Source organism: Lytechinus variegatus, chromosome 12 (assembly GCF_018143015.1).
Source record: "Lytechinus variegatus isolate NC3 chromosome 12, Lvar_3.0, whole genome shotgun sequence".
NCBI classification, from domain to species: domain Eukaryota; kingdom Metazoa; phylum Echinodermata; class Echinoidea; order Temnopleuroida; family Toxopneustidae; genus Lytechinus; species Lytechinus variegatus.
In genome coordinates this window covers 14,291,598-14,314,186 of record NC_054751.1, presented here as the reverse complement: position 1 = coordinate 14,314,186, position 22,589 = coordinate 14,291,598, and the positions used below count along the sequence as shown (strand labels likewise).

At 34.6% G+C, this 22,589-nt stretch overlaps 1 protein-coding gene across 2 annotated transcripts; it reads right to left on the bottom strand.

Moving 5' to 3' along the window:
- Nucleotides 1–445: 445 nt before the first annotated feature.
- LOC121424774 (RING finger protein 44-like) lies at nucleotides 446–22,222 on the bottom strand. 2 transcript variants are annotated; one of them, XM_041620547.1, is made up of 8 exons: nucleotides 21,350–22,222; nucleotides 19,532–19,761; nucleotides 15,599–15,821; nucleotides 14,571–14,990; nucleotides 13,295–13,453; nucleotides 12,040–12,146; nucleotides 9,860–10,063; nucleotides 446–8,748 (listed from the first exon to the last, which is right to left on the bottom strand). In XM_041620547.1, the coding sequence occupies exons 1-8, from the start codon at nucleotides 21,380–21,382 to the stop codon at nucleotides 8,586–8,588; spliced, it is 1,539 nt and encodes a 512-aa protein (XP_041476481.1). In that variant the 5' UTR covers nucleotides 21,383–22,222; the 3' UTR covers nucleotides 446–8,585. The 2 variants fall into 2 exon arrangements, with proteins under 2 accessions (XP_041476481.1, XP_041476480.1); XM_041620546.1 differs by having other exon boundaries at nucleotides 13,295–13,456; nucleotides 21,350–22,216.
- Between the last annotated feature and the right edge of the window lie 367 nt (nucleotides 22,223–22,589).

Here is a 22,589-nt window from a genome sequence, read left to right as displayed (position 1 = left end):
AGGATGTGCGTATAACTGTTTTGTGAAATTAAGCAAAACTTTAAAGTGTCATAACTTTCTTATTTTACATGCGATATTGATGACGTTTTCAGTGTTATGCTTGTTGGATTTTCCTCTTTTTATTCAAATCAACTTTTTGTTGGGGTGGACTTGTCCTTTAAAGGAAACAGGAGTTATATATTGTAATATTGATGTGGTTATTTTATGCTGCAACAGCACTACATCATCATCTTCATCATTACCATCATATTTATCATCATCACCACCATCATCATCATCACCATCATCACCACCACCGTCATCATCATCACCAACACCACTACCAACAATGGCACCACCACAAACTCCAAAGTCATACACAAATGATGTGTGAGATCACATCTTTTGAGCTATCATAACACATCAACATTTAGACCAATAAAGAGGCAAAGAATGACACAATAAATCCAATGCAGCTTTGGTGTATTGCCAAAATCCTACAATTTCCCATTATTAAACATAGAGAAGCCAGTCAAAATTCACACAAAGAAGCCAAGACTCAAGTACCTTTTATCACATAATAAAACTCACTGAAACAATCAAAATAATCCAGTCATTACGATGACTATAAAAAAATAAAAGGAAAATAATCAAAATAGAAAAATCACTTCAAATACTGACAAATTTCATGCTTGTTTCATTTAAGACATGGTGAAAGGACAACCCTGAAAACTATACTGACAAGTACATCTATACCAGTGTATGTAAAATGTGACATATTTTCTTGTTTAACTTATTTCACAAACTAATCATTAACCGATTCAGTTCTCATCAGGATCAATTACTTGCAGACATTTTATGTTCACATTCATAATCTGTCAAGAATGAGTAATCAGTAATTAATTTCTCAGATTATACCTTACTTATTTTGCAATGAGAGTCATCAAACTGACACGGTGATACTACTGTGAAATATACCAATCAATTTCCAGTTGACGATGATGGCAGTCCATTATAATTTGAGCCTTTAGAGAATTCTTTATAAAATTACATAATTCTTCTCTACTTGAGTAATTATATCATTTTTTATAATATGATAAATAGCAAATGACTACATAGTTTCTTCAGAGAATTTTTTTGTTGAAATGCCAAACATTGTAAGGGAAATATTGTTAAATCTTGCGGAAATAGAAAATAACACGATTCCTCTACGGTGGGGATAATAATAGAACTGAAGTCAATTGACTTTGGAAGCAGGAGAAAACCACTGATTTGTGAAATTTAGCACAAAATTTAGTACCTCCTGATTTTGCTAATAAAACGTGATCAAAGGCAGATATCTTGTTTAATTCTTATAATCATTGGAAATTGAAAATTCATTGTACGAGTGAAAAATGAATATTCTGAATCATATATTATGTAAATTGGGAAAGAATTATACATAATTTGGCTGCATGACATACTAAATATTAAAATAATCAAATTAATTATTAATTATCACACAAATATATCTGATGGAAATCTAATGCTCTATGTATTGGAATGAAAAAAGTTGACATTCAATTGAAATTCAAATAATATATTCAATCTTAATTTGCAAATAAAGGCGCATAAATATATATCAAACTCCCAAATACCACTAACGTTGGAATTTACAGCAAATTCAATTAGTCCTAGTAGGAAATAAATGTCAATATATATATTAATGGTAATAGCAGCGCTGTAGCATTAGGATTATCGATATAACAACGAGCCGGGGTTAAGTCTTCTACTACCACTGCCCCCAGTATACCAAAACTTAGGCACACACATGAAGATAAACAAAAGGTGAAAAAACAACAAGTTTTTCTCACGAGCATGGAAGAGCAAATACGTAACAATATTAAGTACAGTACAATGCGTATAATATTCAACAGCCAAATACTAATCCTTATGAAATCCACCTCCTCCTGCAATGTCATCATGAGGTGGAAATCCATAAAATAATCCTAAGAATGACTATGTCGATACAATATACGGTATAGAAACAAACATGGCTGCTCATTTCTGCATCAAAAGGTGAACCAAAAAAAGAAGACAATCTCGATATAATTTCAACATTGTCCGAGGCACGTAACTACTAGAGACATCACTCATGTACCAGAAGTAATCGTTGTGATAAAAAAAGGCAAAATACATCCAAAACATCTAGATTTCTCCTCTCCAACAAGTGCCCCAACAAATCCAGCACTGATAAAAATGCATATAACACTGACATGGTTTAAAAGAGAGAAAAAAATCAGCTATCGACTGTGTAATACTTGTTATCTAGTCATCATGCCATGCATATTGAAGTCAAACTTTGAAACTTTCCAAAATAGTTCGGTCGAGAGGCGCGTCTTCGCCCCTCCCGGCCAAATACTAGCACTAAATCCAGCAAATCCACTCACATCCAAATATTACAAAACATCACATTACAATGTGAAGAATATTAATGCTAATTGATTGATAATTGCCTACTATTAAAGATAGTCCAAAAAATGGTACCAAATAACAGGATATTACATACGCGCAAAAATCCCCGCAAATTTACAAAAGCATTCTATACCACTATTCAAATCCAATAGTTGAGTAATTCTGTATATATAGATATATATATAAAAAAACAGGCAACAAACATTAAATACTCTTTTGATAACACCACTGTTAATACTAAATAGTTCATATATTTGTATCAAACTCATATGATCTGTTTCATTTTGTTTTTGTTATTTTTTGCATTTTTTTCTTAATTTACAGAAGGGTTTTCACCACAAGCTAGTTTCAAAATTTATAGGTGTATAATGTTGAAATAAAAGTGAGATATTCATGCCCCATTTAATACTCAATTCACAATGCAACAGTTTGTTTTTATAAAACCAAAAAATACAGTAAATCAATTACAATTCAATGATTTTCTCAAACATTATAAATTCACAAAATTCATGATTTGAATGTAACAGCCTTACTATCTCCAACATTTCTAAAACTCCAGATGAAGAATATTCTCTATTCTAAACAAAGTTTACATCAATACATTCGAAGACACAAGTTCCATATACAATTCTTAATATTCCAAACAGCATTTGCCTTTAATATCCATCATAATGATCTTTTGTTATAAACAAGAAATGTTTAATAAATTCTGGGATAATGAAGATATGTATGAATCTCGCTACAATGTTTTAATTTGGTTTATATGCCTCTATTGATTCAAAAGTGAAATTATTTGTCAACATAGTTTTGATACTCTAAATGACCACACTTCTACACAGTGTGAAACAAACAATAAAACTTAAGTACAGCTTATCAATCGTGTTATAAGCAAAAGCAGTTCGGGACATCAAAACATGGTATATATTCATTTTCGTTTCCCAACGTACTTAAAACACAATATAACTTCTGACTTTCCATGGTAAACATGTTTTTTTTTTAAAGAAAATTGTTTCACAAGTACTGGATCTTGATTAATTCAATTACTTTTTATCTTCGGTAAATTTGGTCCATTCTTTCCTTTTTTTCAGTTTGTACTATAATATAACCCACAATCATCTCCTACTTGTTAATTCATGACATAAATACAGATATCAATAGGCCTACATACGGTATTGATACCAAATCAAATGGGGAATAGAAGGGAAATTGAGTCGAAATTCATAATTTTGATGCTTTAGAAGGAACGAATTTAAATTGTTCGTCACATAAGCACCTATAGGGACAATCACACACTCACATTGACAGACAAAAAAAAATGAACAAAAACATTAACAAGGCTGTGAAACAGAAACAATCCTAATCAGATCAATATCATCATCATATTCATCATCATCAATCATCATTACTATTGTCAATATTAAGGCTACACAATAGTTGCAAAAGAAGCTGAAATGAGGTAGATAGGTGACTATCATATCTTATAGACAAAACACCAGCATATCAGCATTGGCCCTATCAGAGCAGAACATTAATAGAGGTATAAACACCTGTGCCTTATTTGTTTTATTTTAATTTTTTTCTGTGAAGAATTACGATTGAAGCACATGTACCAGGTATACAAGTACTATTCAATATCAAATGAAAACATCTCCTGCCATAAGTGAATGATTAGATTGATTTAATAAATTTAATTATTTTACAAAAAGGATGCATCTAAGGTTTGTTCTCTGTTAGCGGTGTCATTTAATTAAAAAAAATATTCTCCCAATTTTATGCTCCACCATTATAGAGCAACATCCTTTCTGCAAAATCTAACATGCTTTAATGCAGAATAAAATATTTAACATCCCTCTTTTAATTGTGCTATGGAAAATTAGAAATTTTGAAATACTTCTTTATCCACAACGTGAACAAACACACGACATATCACAGGTTTTTGTGAGAAAAATTCTGCTTTTCTTTCCCAAACTACTACTTGCTGATTTTCCACTACAGGAAGTATTCCATTAACTATATATATATATAATCAAACAGGTTCTACAAACGCGTGGTGCAGAACATTGTATAACTGCCATTAAAAATCCACTTGAACGACAACCCATAGGCACTAGACTTTGACACGAAACAGAGGAGGAATTTCAACCTCCGCTAGATCTCGGATACCTGACAATACTGGAGAAAAAATGCAAAATGTATCCCTAACAAAATGCCAAATCACAATCCATGAGTAGAAAAACCTATATTTTTTCAATAACATTTTTTGATAATATGCGCCAGTACATGCCCAAAAAGAGGGAAATGCTATCACATAGAAAAGGGAATTGTCCACTATTTGTCTGAATCTTACCATACCACTTTCATGCTTGATACAAAGACAACTTTAAAATTATCAAACAGTGAGGAAATACAATCACTCCATGAACAAGGCATTGTCGACTCTCTCTCTCTTTTTTTTTACTACCATTTTTATTATTATTTTTTTTCAACCACAATATTCCAGAGCACAAATCCACCTACCCTATCGTTAACAATGTATACTAAATATTCAATATGACAGAATTCCACTTAAAAAAAAATTGAAGATGATTATTCATGTTTGTTTTTTAAGAACACAGCAAATTAATATGCCATCACATGGAAATGGTAAGACTTTCTTATCCACCATAAAAAAATTATGCAGTTAACAGATTCACAGCTAACAATAAATAGACCGTCAGTAACAATAGTTCCTTTCATTTTCTGATGATATCGCAAGAAATATGATTTAACAAACTACCTACAGAGGTACGATGATATAAAATACTGTGTATGAGTCTTTTACACTGAACACTGCAGCTATAAAAGCGAATAACCATTTGGTGAGATCTAACGTAAGTATACACAACAAAGCCTGATTATACAAAACCCAGAAATCGTTACATTCACGCCCAAATGAGTCTTACAAACTCATCTAACTAAATCTATCGACTAACTGTTCAAAAAGACTAGGCACACGCTTTCATGAGATAAATTTAACAACGACAAAACAATATGGGAAATACAAAAGAATTTGATTTGCATTTTGGTACATTTTTTTTTTTTACAAATTAATTGAAACCCATTCTTGCTATCAAAATTGCATTTACGAGGTTGACACTGATTCGAATCAGGACTTTAGGAAGCATATAATAGTGCGACTTACTACATACACACCTCAAAACTACACCAGACTTTAACTGGGAACATTGCATCTGATATTTATAGGAGGTAATCATGCAAGTTAATGTAAAGAGTATAAAACTTTACTTCAAAGGGGGGGGGGGGGAATGGTATGGTGGAGTGGGGATTAATTCATGCAGATGAATTCTTTGAAGTTCAATACTGTAACAGGTATTTAAACAAATTTTTTTTTATCAAGGCTAGTGAACTGTGTTAGAATATGCATCGCAACTTTTATAAGGAAGGACAAGTACTATAAGCTATTCCAACAGAATAACAGGGTGATTATACATTTTCTCGTGCAAAATGCTGTTTATTAGGGAACTAGTGGGCAATACTGTACAAATTTGGGTTTTTTTTTTAAATGGTGTATTAAGAACATATCAAGATTTGTATCTCCAGACAATGAATGGATTAATAATCGCCATGACAACTACTGCTACATGTGGAGTTTTCCAGTAAAGCAGATTGCAGATTCAGATACAAATATCAATCTCAGAATGATGCATTTTTTTTTATAAGCCAATGATCTCCTTTTCAATCTTAACCTCACCACAAAAAAATTCACTTGCTCACTAAGGTTTGCTGAGAATGAGAACACTTTGTCACGTAAAATATTTGCATGAAAATGTGGAAATCTGTTCTACGCAGCTTTCCTATATCCCAGTTTCTTTTTCCTAAGAAAGCACCACATAGCAGAATACACTATTGCATATTGCCAACTATCAAAAAAGCTCCTTGGTCACATGACTTCAAAGATTTCACAATCAATAATAAATGAACATGTGTAAGAAAATAAAATTTTGAAAATGAGATACATGAAAAGGAAATGGTCTTTCTTTTCGCATTCAATAGAAGAAGTATTAGTTGCAAAATGACAAAAAAATAAACCAAGGAACAAACCAAAAATGATTTCTTTGAGGAATAAATATTGCAAACTGGGTAAATAAAAAGTGAATTAAGCAAGCAAGTTTGGTAATACAATAATGGCAACATAAAAAAAAAAATAAGACGGGTTACACAACGTAACCTACTTATAAAAACGTTATCAAAATAAGACCAATATGACAAACGTGATCTATGAAAGTGTAACGTGAATATAAAAAGTAAGTACACCATAGCTGCAACTACTTGCCATATTGAATGAAGACACTAATTATACCTCACAACAATAGGAAAAGGAGGAACAACAGTGGACGTATAAAGGAAAGGAACAAAATAAAAACCTATAAGGCACTGTTAAAGAGAATGGAGGGAAAATATCAAGAAAAAAATGATTGATTCTATTAATAAATGCACATATAATAAACGATTGTTGCCATGGGAACTGTAGATTGTAGATCAAATAGGGGCAACACTAATCGAAGTAAGCACTGTAAACAAATTGTAATTCTGTTTATCCCTGAGCGAAAAAAGCTGTTAAGAGTGACATCGTTAGGGGAGTTGGAGCGACAAATCCTGAGCAAATTTAATCAAATTGGCAACATCCTGTACTGCCGGCCTACATAATGACAGAGAAAGAGAGAGAGAGAGAGAGAATAACAAGATCGTGGAAGAATGAATAAGCATTGTGTTTAAAAGCCAGAGTGGGCAGCTATGGAAATTGCTACCATATCTTCAAAAAATTTCTTGAATCTGTGAAAGATTGTCTCCTAAATATCGTCTGATTTTAATTTTTTTTATCATTTTGTACCATCGCTGAATATCACTGTGCCGAGGAGCATACCAATTTGAAAATACTTCAGCGCTTCTTCCATATTAACAATGTCATTTTGGATTTTGAAGAATTAAAGGAACAGTATAAATAATATTACATATATCATGTTATAATGGCTCAGAAAACTTGATTAAAAAATGAAATGGCAGCAGTAGTACAAGGAAATATAACAAAACATCAACATAAATCAACTAATAATATATGAATACACCAGGATTAAGTAAATGCCACATGATTTGCAGTCTTTGCTGATAAATAAAATAGGAAATATCTTTCTAGAAAGCATACAAATAGCAAGGTTTCAATCATAAATCTTTGATGAAAGTATGAACGTCATACTAAAATTAGAATGTACAGAGAAGCTAAAATTCAATTAAAACAAAAGCATGAGTATAGATTGCACGATTAATCTAAATGAGAAAGTTACAAAAAGAAAGAACAGAAGGAGAAAAAAACATAATGCATGGACCAAAGGGTATTTTTTCATTAATGCGAAATATAGCCATAACGATGACATTTCTGAAGGAACAAATTTATTGCAGTTTAAAAATAAATCGAACCTCACAACAGAGGATTGAAAAAGCTGTACTGATAAGAAACTGGTCACGACAAAGGAGAAAGCTTTGACGAGACCACAGTGCTGTTTGAAATACCATGCTATATTTCATCCAATACACTAGCTACAACTAAGTTTATTGCTACGCTCGAGTTGCTTTGGTGTACCATGCTTTTTGCTCTACAAATGATTGTTAAATATTAGGTTTAGAGTACTAGCATGATATAGGAGAGTGAAGGTTAACTCTACATACAAGGTTACATACTTTCTGAGGTACATGTAAAACCGCAAGCAAGATTACTTTGTAAGATTTTCTTTTCTTCAAAACAACAAATCTAATAATAATCTGCATAAAAGTGCATATTCAAACCGCATACATCACAAATAAAATAATTCTAATCTCAAAAGTGAGTGAGTAATAAAGAGAAGAAAAGAATTAGTAAATATCCCTGAAATATATAGAAATAAACAAGACTTTGATCTTTTAGTAGCGACTCTGGATGATGCTTCCAGGAAGCCTCGAAGACTACACCTTCGACAGGCTGCACGGACAAGGTCTTGACTTTTCCTTCATGCAAAGGAAGCCATTGATTAGTGGATGACGCATCACATGATGGGTCATCTGACGATCTTGCAGTTCAACCATGTCTACCGGTGTGTTGGATTGCCTGGCACGATCCTCTAACTCGATTGGCTGTTGATCTCGGAGGCATCGGCGCGGCAGATGGGGCAAGTCCTGTTGCTCTTGAGCCACTTATCAACACAGCGGGCATGGAACTCGTGACTGCATGGCAGAACGCGTAGGGTCTGTCTGGTCTCAAAATCACTCATGCATACCACACAGCTGTAAGAAAGATAAAGCAATGGAAGTCAATATCTCTGCCAACTAATCAAGCGCAAATGCTGAATTTGTTGATCACTAGGACCACAACTCACCAAAAATATTGTATTTTAGTCAATTAAAACTTGTCTGCAACTAGAGCTGGTAGATACATTTTGTAAAAAAAAAAAGATGAAATTCATTGTCACCCCCCACTAAAAAAAATATGGGAGCATCTTTTTTCTTTTTTGCATTTGTAGTCAAATAATATGGAGCTTTCAAAGGAAAACTACATAGTTTAAAAAAAATCAATTAATAATTATTCTCTCAATTCTCATTCCAAATTTATCTCTTTCTTTGAACACTGTTTTATGTCAGTTTTTCTTTACAATCACCTTAAAAAAAAAATCAATAATTATTATTTTCTCATTCAAAATTTGTCTCTGTCTTTGAACACCTTTTTTAGTCACAACCTTTTTACAACAATTTTTGCAAATTTTTGGTGGTAGAAAAATGTATATATTTTCTTGTATGTCCTTCCATACAAGAATGACTTAGCAAAGCGTAGAGTTTTGAAATTGGGGGAAGTGCCAAAACCATAATCCAATATTCAATATTTCAATTTCATGAGTTTAAAATTTAACAAGTACTATAGTGTTACTCTACAGGAACAGGCAATTATTTGAGGAAGAGAAATGAAGAGAAATCTAATCATGAAAGAGGCCTATTGGGGAATCTCATTATTGTTGGCTAAATCCCAAGAACTACATTGATGATACAGGGAATTGAACTTGATGGTTACTAATTTTTGATTGAATCCCTTACATGAACAACTCAAGGAAGAGCTAAAATGTGACTGCCAAGGCACCAACCTCAAAAACAAAAATTGGGTGGCCAAAAATAGTTTTAACAATTCCAAATTGATGTGGCAACTAAATGAAAATGTTCAGTCAATGATTTCTAATGAATCAACCTTAAAATTCTGGTGTAGATTAATCAATGAAATTCATAAAATACATTAGATAACATGTGTGCATTGGTATTTAGGCATGACGTTTCAACTCTTTGTTAAAAAACACCCCCCCCCCATCAAATCGTCAAATGGTAAGAAAAAAATTAAACAATCAAATCTCACCATGTTTGGTCATTAATGGTTCGGGGTGTCTCTGGGTTGTAGCGATACGAAGGTAGCTGATCGATATTCGCCTTGCTCAACCCCCTTGGCTTGGCCTCCCCGAGTCTTTCGGCGAGGTTCAGAAGAGCTTCGTAATTCTCTACTTCAGCATCATCAGGCTCCAACTCAACAGGGAAACCCTGAGTCACCTGGGGGCTGGGCAGTCTGTGTAAGGTATCAAGGTCAAAGGATATCGGTCACTAGACATCCAATTACAGACTAACAGGATGGTAAAATATATGTCAATAATACAGCAATAACTATATTTAAACCCAACGAAAATGGAATTAAAAGGCAAAAAAAGAGGTTAATTCTACTTCAATTACAGAATCAAATGATGACTACATAGGTCATCGATATACAATAATACATATATCTAAAACTGATAGAAATGAAAGTCAGAGAGCAAAGTATATTTGATTCTATTTTAACAGAAGGCATGTTGAACTTGTTATACAGCTGTTTTATAGTTCAAACAGCTGTTTTTGTACATTTTTATGCAATTTTGACTGCAGGTTTGTACCTGTTTTGTCTTATTTTGATTAGCTCATTCAATTTGTTGACTGTTAATTAAGAGTAACACAGGATGATCGAATTATTCTTTCATTCCCATAGCAACTTGAGATAATGCTCCGGTAAGATATAGTGTACCACTGAATAAGAAACTTAACAGTCGCTGCAATATTCAGTCAGTCTGCAAGCCAGACTCAGTTGTTTAGTGAACAAATGAGCAAGATTTATCCAAGTCCTCTCATGGCTGAATTCATGTCCCTGCAAAATCTTGTGAATTGTGAGACTTTCTTTCTCAAAGAATTTCACCACTTTCTCCTTGAGTAATATTATTTTTGTACCATGGGAAAGAGTAAATGTTACTCTTTTATATTGGTTATTTCATTTGAATAAAATATTTTGATAAATAAGTGAATTTTTTACCTGAAAAGATGCCTCAAACAGAATTTTCCTCCTCTGTTTTCACTTGCAAATTGTGCAACATTTTGTGTTCTAGGCACAAACATTATTCATATATAGGAAGCCCAAACTCTATACTTCCTTACAATGTCACTCTTGATATGTGGCATCTTTTAGATGTGGCATCTTTTAGATGGGTCAGCAGCCAGCTTTTTCCATCAAGATGCAAGACGAGATTTCTGAAATTTCTGAGTAACATAAAATCCACAGTTCTGATTGGCTGAATAATGTTGTTTCATGTTATAGATCAAAAGTTTCACTTATATTACACAATTTCAAAAAAATCCAAACACATGACATGAAAGAATGACTTTTCTACTTTATAAAGATACCAGAACATTAAAATTTGTCCAATATTTCGAGCAGCAATGGCCGAATAAAAAGAGGTGTTTTCGTCCGCACCAAGCTCATTAACAATGCAGAAACCCTGTAGTCATGAATATCACTTGGATAAAAGAAGCTACTTTTTCAGGGCTTGCCGACTGACTGTATTATTATTAATGATATTATAGGTCAAGTCCACCTCAGAAAAATGTAGATTTGAACCAATAGAGAAAAATCAGACAAGCACAATGCTGAAAATTTCATCAAAATTGGATGTAAAATAAGAAAGTTATGACATGTCAAAGTTTTGCTTATTTTTAATAAAATAGTTATATGAACGAGCCTGTTACATCCAAATGAGAGAGTCGATGATGTCACTCACTCACTATTTTTGTTTTTTATTGTTTGAATTATTCAATATATCAATTTTTACGAATTTGACGATTAGGACCTCCTTGCCTGAAGCACAAAATGTTAAAATAATGGAATTCCACGTGTTCAGGGAGGAATGAAACTTCATTTCACATGACAATGACGAGAAAATGAAAATATTTTTTGAGTGAGTGATGTCATCAGTTCCTTATTTGCATACCGACCGAGATGTGCATATAACTGTTTTGTGAAATAAAGCGAAACTTTAAAATACCATAACATTCTTATTTTACATCCGATTTTGATGAAATTTTCGGTGTCATGCTTATTGAATTTTTCTCTTTTTATTCAAATCAAGTTTTGTTGGGGTGCACTTGTCCTGTAAGGTTTTACAGGAGCTTGTTACTATTTACCATAACAAAAAAATCAAAAGCCTTATTAAGAAATGGTGAGACTGTCATCTGAAATGAACTTACAGATATCTGAACAGAAGTGGCTGGAGGGCTGCAGGTGGGGGCCTGAGTGGGCGTGGCATTGGTCTCCGTTGGTGACGGCCCATGCTGTTGAATCGAGGGTAGGTGAACTGCGGCAACACAACAAAAAAGTGCAATCAAGAGTTGGTTAGTTCAGAAGTTTATGTATACAAGTTTTGTTTTCAACATTTTTTTTTATGGGAAATGTCAGCAATACTTTTCCAACCATAAAGAACTTGAATTCTAATCAGTTAAGATAGAAACAAACTTGAAACAAAGCTAGCTACAAATATTGTCTTGGAACAGAATATGCAGTGAATTTGTACATGTCATCATATCACAGAGTAATTATGCTATGTACATCATGCACTCACATAATGTTGCATAATTTCAAAACCATTTAGAATACAGATCGATTGTGAAAATGTCCAGGAGGGCCATATTAAATGCCATAACTTAAATCAAATCATGTTCCAACAGTTAATTCTGAAGCAGATTATAACCATATACTAAATCTGCATTGCCACAGAGGGAGCCCTACCCTCCAATTTACTGATGCCACTGAGAAGTGGAGATTAACCTATCTGTCAAGTTGGCCATAAAATGGCATGAATTTCATTAGTTCAATGTTTGCCTGACATTTGTAATCAACTCAAAACAGTTACCTAGTTTATTAATCATAAAACCCATTTTCACGATTAATCACATTGATTTTTATATACAATTAATCACAAAAGTCATTTTGGGTGTTTCACAAAGATTTTCATGACTCAGAGTTGCACTTAAATTCCCAGTTGCATGGGGTATGAAATGATAAAAAGATAAATCCATAATTTTTATTGTTTATTGACATGAAATGAAACACTCAGAAAGTTTGCTTTGCCCAATTGATCGTGGGCCCGGCGGCCGCTGTGCAGCGCCAGATCGACGAGGCTCTATCCCTTTAATCATTTAACGCCTAATAGGGTAGCAGCAAGCCAGTAACTCCCATCTTTTTATGTCTTTTTGTCTGACGCGGCCAGGGTTTGAACCCCCGACCTCCTGGTTGTGACATGGACGCTCTACCTACTGAGCCAGCACACCGGTAGAAGGCATCACCACATTGGTCATATTGTGCTCTGAGGACACGCACTACTGTGCACCAATTGATAAGATTGCATGTTACAAATCAAGAGGACGTCTGCATTTAAGCATGACTCTTAGCCACACTTCAATCTTTGTGAAACACCCCCTGGTTTTTCGTAGATTTGATACTGACCAGTTGATGGACATCCGCTGAGGTTCTCAGGTAAGGGTCAGGGATGATGTGGAGGGAACTAGACGAGAATGGAGGATTAGGATGGGTGGATGAAGGCACATGGAATGCTGCTGGACTCTCATTCATCAGGTGATCCACTTCACCAGTACGCTGGTGGTGCTGCTGTGAAGCAAATACAATAATCATTATCATTATTCTTTATGAACACTATTATATCATTAATTTGGTTTAGTTTGGTTTTATTTACCGTATAAAGATCACAACAAATTTCATTGTACAAGACAATATAAGATTAAGATACAGATGGATCACTCTATTCAGAGCCATTGATATCATGGCTCTGTTCTTCCTAGAGGTCCAGTCAAAGAAAAATGAGAAATAATATGACATATATATATTTATACATAATGATACATTAATGATATATTTGAATTATTAGTGATGACGTTCCTTATTCTTAATTATAATTATTTCGTTCTTACATTATCAAATATGATGGCGATAATGATGATGATGATTATAACGATGGAAATCAACATCATGATAATCAATTAATCATTATCTTCATATGTGGGACAGAGCGGTCATTGACTCTGAGGGGTGTACATGACTGCATTGGGCAGCATTCTTTCAAAATAGAAAAGGCTAGTCAAAATATTCATTCTAACTTCTCATTACTAACAAATCTCATATCTAATGAGATTATGATTCATAAAGAAATGTATGCAATTATGGAAACTTTTCAATGGGGGTAACTTCGTTCTTTTCCTCTTCACCTGCCTCCTCCACTTCTAAACTATTCTTGCAAATGAAAGGGGGGGTATGTGAGTCACAATAGTTCCCAAATGCACAGTGTTTTAACTACATGTACAATAATCGCTAGAGGGTATTCATTTGTCTCACAATCTACTATGGTCAACAAGGAAATTCGTGGACGGTCCTGGAGATTTGTATAAATAGACTACTACGTTATTAGATAATTTTCGTCACTTGATAAAGAGTTGCAGCGGCACTCGAAAGCTTGTGAACTTGTCAGCTAGTGAACACTTTTTGCGAGAGTGATCACAAATTTTTTTGTTGACCATAGTAGATTGCGAGACAAATGAATACCCTCTAGAGATTATTTCAATCCGCAATAATGAAATTATTTAGTACATGTACAATGGTGACAGGGCACAGCAGTCACTCAAAATCAAGGTTTCCATGGGAGTGACCAAAATGGCAAACACTCTCGTAAGTTTATTTATGATTTGATCTAGACACGTTTTGAAATTACCTGATGATGTGGTGCTGAGGGAATGTACTGCACCTGTGCCGTGGGCATGTGATGATGATGGTGGTGGTGGTGTGCCGCAGGGTGCTGTTGTGCTGCCGCTGCTACTTGGAGGTGCCCCAGGAGTGCTTCCTGTTGCTGTTGCAAGAGGGTGGTCTGGGTCCCCTGCGAGACTGGCATATGGTGACCGTGGCAGGTGGGTATGTGGATACCACACACTGGCAGGTGGCCCACGTTGCACATGGGGATGTGGGAGGGTACTGTCTGATGGTGGGGCGGCACTCCACCGGCGAAGAGGGGCGATGGGTAGTGGATTGACTGGCTGCTGCATGTTGGCATGGTGGTATGGCCGGTGCATACAGGCACCGCAAAGGTTGGGACTGACATTGGAATGGAGAGGGGTACACTGCTTGGTACTGAGACCTGAAGAGAAAATAGACATTTCTGTTAAGATTTTCTGCATCAAATTTTTACCATCATTTTCATCCAGCAGAACACTAAAGTCACACAAAATCTACTAGATCTAAACAATATTATATGAGGTAAAAGGTCATTATTTTACTTGATTTCAAAGAAAGCATGGTTGCCTGTTAGTAAGCAACCAGGTGACAAACAGCTAAGGGTCCTCTCTGAGATACCTTATAATGAAGATATCAAATATGAATTTGTTTTTCTTCATTATAATGTGAAGCAAGGTTTGATTCCTCCCTAATCACGTGGAATTACCATAATTGCAACCTACTCTTAATCATGAACATGCTTCCTTATGTCAATTCTGCAAAAATTGAAATATTCTATATTTCATGTGATGAAACACAAAAGAAACAGTGATTGAGTGACACTGTCAACTCTCTCATTTGCATATCACTGTTTTGTGAAAAATAAAGGAAACTTTAAACTTTTCATTTTACATCTGATTTGTATATAATATTGTCAATATTATGCTTCTTTGATTTTTATCTTATTCAAAACATGTTCTTGTTGGGGGAGGACTTGTCCTTTTAGCTGTAAGACTAAAACTGTATCCATACCTCGTTACTGAGATCAATGATGAGCTGAGGTTGAAACGGAACACCTTGATGATGCGCCCCATGGTTCCCGTGAGACAGCACCCCAGGGTGGGGAGGGGGGTTAGGAGGATGAAAGGCCCGTTGGTCAGCGGCGTTCATCACACCAATGGACGACGACTGGTTCCGACTCCTCAATAACCTCTCCCTCTGACGCTGGCTCTGCCGTCTCATCGTGGTGGGTGGACTGAAGGGTCAAAGAGAAAAAAGAAATTATTAATAATATTCTGGGTTCTGTTTCACCAAAACTTACAATCATGGAATCTTTGTCATTACGGACATGGTGGAAACCTTGATTCTGATTGGCTGCTGAGCCCTGTTACCATGGTAGTTTCCATAATAATTACCATTATAGTAACTCCTTTATAAAAAAAAGTGCTCCGGTACAGTACATATCACCATCTCACATCTCTAGATGTGATTGCAAAGGGACGTTGGATATTATCGCCCTGGTTTCACCCTGGTAAACCTTTATACTGCACACAAGCATGCCAGATAACAATAGTCAATGTACTTAATTATAACGCTTTTCTTTAACACCTAGTTGTGTAAAGTTCTTGAAATCTCTGTTAACTTGCTAATGGTACTTAGCACAATATTAATATTCCCTCTCCAATCTATATCAATTATCATCATAATCATACACTTGATTCCAACAAATGTCCAGTAGTTAAATTAGCTCTTATTTTATTGTACCAGATTAAGAAACACGAAATAATGTTACATTCAATGATATCTATGAATAATTAATTACCCAAAATGGATATGAAAGTTTTGAGATTAAGTTCAAGATAACACATTCTTCATCATTTTCCTTAAAATTAATGATGATAATTCCATTTTTCAGAGGAATTCATATTAGTACAACATCTGTTCCTTCAACTTCTGTCACTTTTACATGGATTGTTCCTACCAGTACGCCACAATAGTATGCATTGACTATTTGCCCCTTAAATTATTTTTTAAGGGAAAAAGGTAATTAGGTATCATGTGTATGTTAGTGCTTAAAGGGGAATCCAGCCTTGGCCATAAAATGTTATGTTGGGAAGGAGAAAAATAAATTAAACAGAATGGTGAAAGTTTGAAAGAAATCGGACAAGCAATGAGAAAGTTATAGCTGCTTTAAAATTGAGATCACTAATACTATGTAGATTTCAAATTGGCAACTGTGTAAGTAAATTATGACAAGGGGCAAGGACAACTTTCCCATAGGCCATGTACTTTATTATCAGGGATTTGTGGTTTTCTCCTAAGTACCCATTCCCCTGGGGCAGTAATCTAAATATAATCCAGGTAGTATATTGTAGTATATCCTCATGAAAGAAAAATATAATTTCAAATAAAACTTTTGGGAAAAATGACTTTTTAGCCATAATATGTATTGGAGTACATGGAAGAGTAGTCCTTGCCTTACATCACTATGACATCCCATATGCTGCCAATTTGAAGTCTCCATGGGTATAGTGATTACCAATATTCACAATTTTTAAAAATTCATAACTTTCTTGTTGTTTGTCCAATATTGTTCAAACTTTCACCTATCAACTTGTCTGATTTTTCTTTTCCGTATAAAAACAAGTTTTTATTTGGGTTGGATTCCCCTTTAAAGGCCGTCTAAATCTCTGGCAACCAATAAGTATTAATATGAATTATACTCGAGCATCATCCAACATTCCAATATTACTAAAGTGTAACAGTCATTGAATGTGTTTTTGAGTAGAAGAATCTAAATTTGCCATTTTTTCATCTGTTATAATTTGAATGTGGCATCTAGTGCCATCTATGAGCAAAATCTTTTTATTTCTATTAGAGCACTTATTTTTACAGATTAGTAATTGGATATTAGGAAGCTACTGTCACACATCCTAAACTGTTTACCCATTCCATGTTTGAGAAGAGGTTTATATAAAAAAGACACAAATAAGTAGATGTTTTGTTCTGATCAGACACCAATCAAATTGTTTCCTTTTAAAGTAAAATCTGTTAATTTAAGAAACTTAACACAGTATTAGTTTATCCTTCACAAGGTTACACCACTACCATTTGAGGGAACATGCTTTTGTAATATGATGTAGTAATGAATTGAAATAATGACAAACACTTTTGGGGGATTAAAGATCTCAACACGATTTTCAGTCACAAAAAATAATCCCTCCTAAAATGCCTCTTTGGGTCCACAATTCAATTCTTTCTTATTTTTATAACACACCGAGGATTCCTATTGCATCTCTGTTTACTAGGCGAAGGTCAAAATTGCTTGAACACGATATTATTGTTGCCATATTTGTTTCTACTTTCTATCCTGCCAGAATCCTATCAAATCCATTTCCATTGTGTTTTTCAATACTGGAACAACCCACTCGGTTGTGACACAGATTGACAGTGATTTTACCATGAGAACAAATTAAAACAACCTTCATGCTTAATGAGTTTAACATACATAGTAATCAAGTCACTCATACCATAACTATGGTATCTGACTAATCTCTTGTACCAGTTCCACTAAACAAGAATTAAAAAGAAATTACTATTACTAATTTCCCTGTGTTCAATGGCTTAGAAATGAGGTTTTGGTGATTTTTATCTAGTTGGAACATCGCCATTTGGGTTATTTCATTTCACACACAAGTTCCATGCAATCCACAGTGTAAAGGTTTGTAATATATAAAGTATGCAAGGCAAAGTAGGGTTGAAAATTTTACTTCATGTACACATTTTATTCACAATCGCAATAAGAGGTTCTGCTTCATGAGCTTGCAAACCCACACAAAAAAACCTTTTTAAATTGCAGTTTACAAAGTGGGATGCAGAAGAATTCAACATAAAAAAGGATGTGGATATACATGTAGTTGTGGAAATGGATGGGAATGATGATTTAAGATCAAAATCAAATTATTACATGTAATCATTATCTTCATGAAATCCTGATAAATTTAATTGAAAAAATCTTTTTACTTTTTCCTTGAATTCATTTATTCTTTAAATATATTTTAGATAAATTCTTATTAATACTTTATTTATTTTTTGTTTTCATTTTTCTTCCTTTAATCCTGTTTTAAGTTTTGGCATCCCCCACTGAAAAGTTAGTATTCCAAATGCATTTGCTGTAAAAGTAGGAGGGTAGGAATAAAGGGATGGTCCAGGCTGGAGATATTTATATCTCAATAAATAGAGTAAAGTTCAGAGCAAAATGCTGAAAATTTGATCAAAATTGGGTAACAAATAACAAAGTTATTGAATTTCAAAGATTTGAAGTATTCTGGTGAAACAGTTCTAGGCATGTCTTTATGAATATTCATTAGGTGAGTTGATGATGTTACATCCCCACTTGTTCTTTGTTATTTTATTATATGAAATTAGGTTTATTCAACAATTTTCTACCAAGAACTACAACAATTGGATTGACAACTGATTAAGTGCATTAGTTATTTATTGCTGCAACTTATTTTCTCATAATGGAGACACATCATTCACACATGAACAAATGAAACATTTATGATTTCATATAATAACATAAGAAAAAGGAAAGTGGGGATGTGACATCATCAGCCCATATGTGCATATACACTGTTTTCACAAAATATTGATAAACTTAAAAATTCATAAACTTATTTTTTATCTGATTTTGATAAAATGTTCAGCATTTACTCTGTGCATTTTACTCCATTTAGTTAAATATAAATATTTTCAGCCCGGACCATCCCTTTAAGGATGCACTTCACTGGGTATAGTGGAGGAAAAAGGTAAGGGTGATTGTGATTGTGAGGTGAATCCAGGAGACCCCCTTCACAGGGAAAAAAAAAACAAAATGAAAACTTTGGATTGATGAATTATGATGATGGCTGCCCCACATACTTTTTGTATAGGCCTATATCATACAATGTAAAAGATGTTTACCTAATTCTTCCAGCTGGCCTCTGGGTGGTTGGATTATTGCACCAATCAAGGGGCCCTACGGTGTGGTTGGTAGGGGGTGATCGATGCGCCCCTGCCCCGGTGAAGGGGTGATGCGGGTGGTGGTGGTGGCTAGAGGTGGCTGATAGCCAGGGCCTGGCCAGGGGAGGACTGGGTGAAGTCTCTACCAGGCCTTGGGACATCCTTCTTCGCTTTCGACTAGGACTCTCACTCTGGATTGAGGAAATACAAGATGCACACAAGAGGTAAATCAAGGGGGTAAGTAGGCAATTCGTCTTCTTTCAAGTTGTCCACTCACCACATGGTCTACCTTCAGTTAGTCTAATGCAATTCTGTCCATCAACATTCCGTCTAACAACCATTTGGTCCAATCATCACTTCGTTTAATCACCAGTTCGTCTATGACTATTTTGTCTCATAGTCAGTTGGACTTATAATTTTCATTTATTTTGCCCAATTTACACTTAGTCCAATTAGACCAAATGGTATATGGACTAAATGGCAATTAGACCATATGGATAGTCAACGAAGTGATGGTAGACCAAATGATAATAGACGAGTTGGAAATTGGATGAATTGGCATTAGACCAACTGAAAATAAACCAATCAAAGGTTGGATGTGTAATTGAACATCATTATTTAAAGAAAAATAAGGACACATTCCACACTAAACTTGAAAAAATGCAACTTGAAATCATGCCTTCAATTAATTAGTCATATCAAAGTACTTTTATATTCTACTCTGATAAATGATCTTTAAATGCAAATTATGTGTTATAATATAAGAATGCATTTTTAACCAAAGTAAAAATCAGCTTTCAACTAGATTTTTCCACTTAGAATTGAGGGAAGATGAGCACAAGAGGTTAATGAAATGCTGATCATTAATTTAAAAAACAAAACTTTGTTTTTAACCAGTTGCTTTACAATAATATACCAAACAGTTTGAGTATATGAGTGCATCCGTTCAATTTCCAAATTAGAAGACATTAATCAAGAATGCCCATTGTTGTAAACTAAAATAATACATTGGGATTTACAACTAAATCTTAATCTCAATCTAATTTTGAATTGGTACCCTGCACAATCTCATATATTTTCAATCTAAAGAGAGTATGACTACTACACAAGGTATAAAATGACTGATAAACATATTTCTTCAGCAGCAAGAGGTGAAAAAAAGATTAAATTTTCAAGAAGCAAGAAAGAAAGCCCAGTTCCAAGAGTACAGTCATGCTGACTCTTTAGTGCCTATCCTCAGCGAAGTAAAGAATCCGTATCGAGAGACGGGCATAAGCATCATGTGACTAATAATTGCATAACAGTATACAGTCATCTTCTCACCTTATTATACACTCAATCTACATATGAAAATTGCTTGAACATAAATGTGTAAAATTAACCAACAGCTTGAGTATACTATTTTATGCTGCATGTAGTATGGTGAATTTTGTAATCATATGTCACATGTATTGTATTGTGAATTTTTCCAGTGTGCTAAATGTATGACTTTTTTATCAATATAGAGCCTATTTTCTTTATGTAGACCGCTGTCATTGAATGAATTTTAGCTTTTACATATGTGACATTCATGTTGTGTGTGCCCAATTGTATCATTTGAAACAAAATATAAACTTTGAAATATTACACACAGGTCTATGGCTCTAATAATGTTGTGGTCTTCCATATAATATGCAATGCATTTTGCATGAGAGTTTAATAAGATATGCCTTTTAATTGAGTTTTGTAGTAACTTCTAGTAAAAGTTAAATTTACATCAATAACTTTATGATGATATACCTTTTCTCTTTTGCGATCACTAAGACAGCCCATGGATGGTATCCTCAAATTAAAGACACATATATGTCTTTCTAGCTTCACTGAAAATAATATTGTTTCTTTATAAACTATGGTAACTCATTGATCCTGCCTTGCAAACTTCCGCAACCTGATTTATTCAGTCTCTAAAAAACTCTTTAATGTTAACTGCGTGTATTTCCCTGGAGACTTAGTTTATTCCTGCAGTTTGTAATGCGGTAATGAAACTCAAGAGCGCCTTTTCTGTTCTCTTCTTTGGCTTATTCCAAAAGTGAAACTCTGCTCTAATCCAATTGTAAAACAATCCTCTTGCGATTCTTTTTATCATACAAACAGATTTACATAGCTTAATGTATTCCAATCGGCCGGAATATAAAGTTATTAATGTAAATATCCACAGTAAACTTCTTCCTGTAGTATACAATGCAAGTCAATCCGTATACGCATTCCCTCTGTAGACCAAACTGCGATCCACTTAGTTTTACAGGCAGCGACCCAACGTAGCTAGCTGTACAAAATATATCCACATATCCAGCACACACTGAGAGTCTGCACAGAGTAACACAACAAGCCTTTCACACAGAGAAGCGATTGCTGCATTGCAACGGGGAAGAGAGCATAAAACCTGAATGATTGGTGAGAGCTCACTTGTATGTATGCAATGCAGTGAGCCAAGCCGAACTCGCCCCCTAATGAATGCCCGCGCCTGTATGGCGGGCCTGCCAGCAAAGCTTGCCTCCACACAGTAGAAGCAAGGCCCAACAACACTGTGTTTGCAGTGAAAGAGGATTTAGTTTATCTTGGGGTTGAATCAGCATGGGGCATTGACCCGTGTTTGTCATGGGTATTAGTGTGTGAGTGAGAAAGAGAGGGTAGTAGCAGAACCAAAGGAGGGAGGCATAGGCACCAGTATGGCCAGTCTTTGCGATATATATGTATGCAGGCCAGGAGACAATGGCCAAAGCTGTATGGAAGGGGTCATTCGCTCAATATTATGCGTGGGTGGAAAATGGCCAATTCGGGGGCTTTGGAAAGCGGGAATGAATGGACATTGTGAACGCAGTGTGTGATGATTTTAGTTAGCAGTGGCAGTGGTGTGGGTGGTTGTATGACTGGATGCATTCTTGGAAAATGGTTGAACTCATGATTCAATGTTAACTTTTCTGAGAACTTTGAGAAGGGCAAGGGTGTGGGCAACTTTAAGGAACAAAGATTTTTATTT

Bases quoted from the DNA above. Each gene is read 5' to 3' on its own strand.
- LOC121424774 (XM_041620546.1), bottom strand. From the start codon at position 21,382: ATGGGCTGTCTTAGTGATCGCAAAAGAGAAAAG. The intron at 19,762-21,349 runs GTATATCATCAT...TCCTCAATCCAG, and splicing joins GTGATCGCAAAAGAGAAAAG to AGTGAGAGTCCTAGTCGAAA. The intron at 14,991-15,598 runs GTATGGATACAG...TTTTCTCTTCAG, and splicing joins TCATTGATCTCAGTAACGAG to GTCTCAGTACCAAGCAGTGT.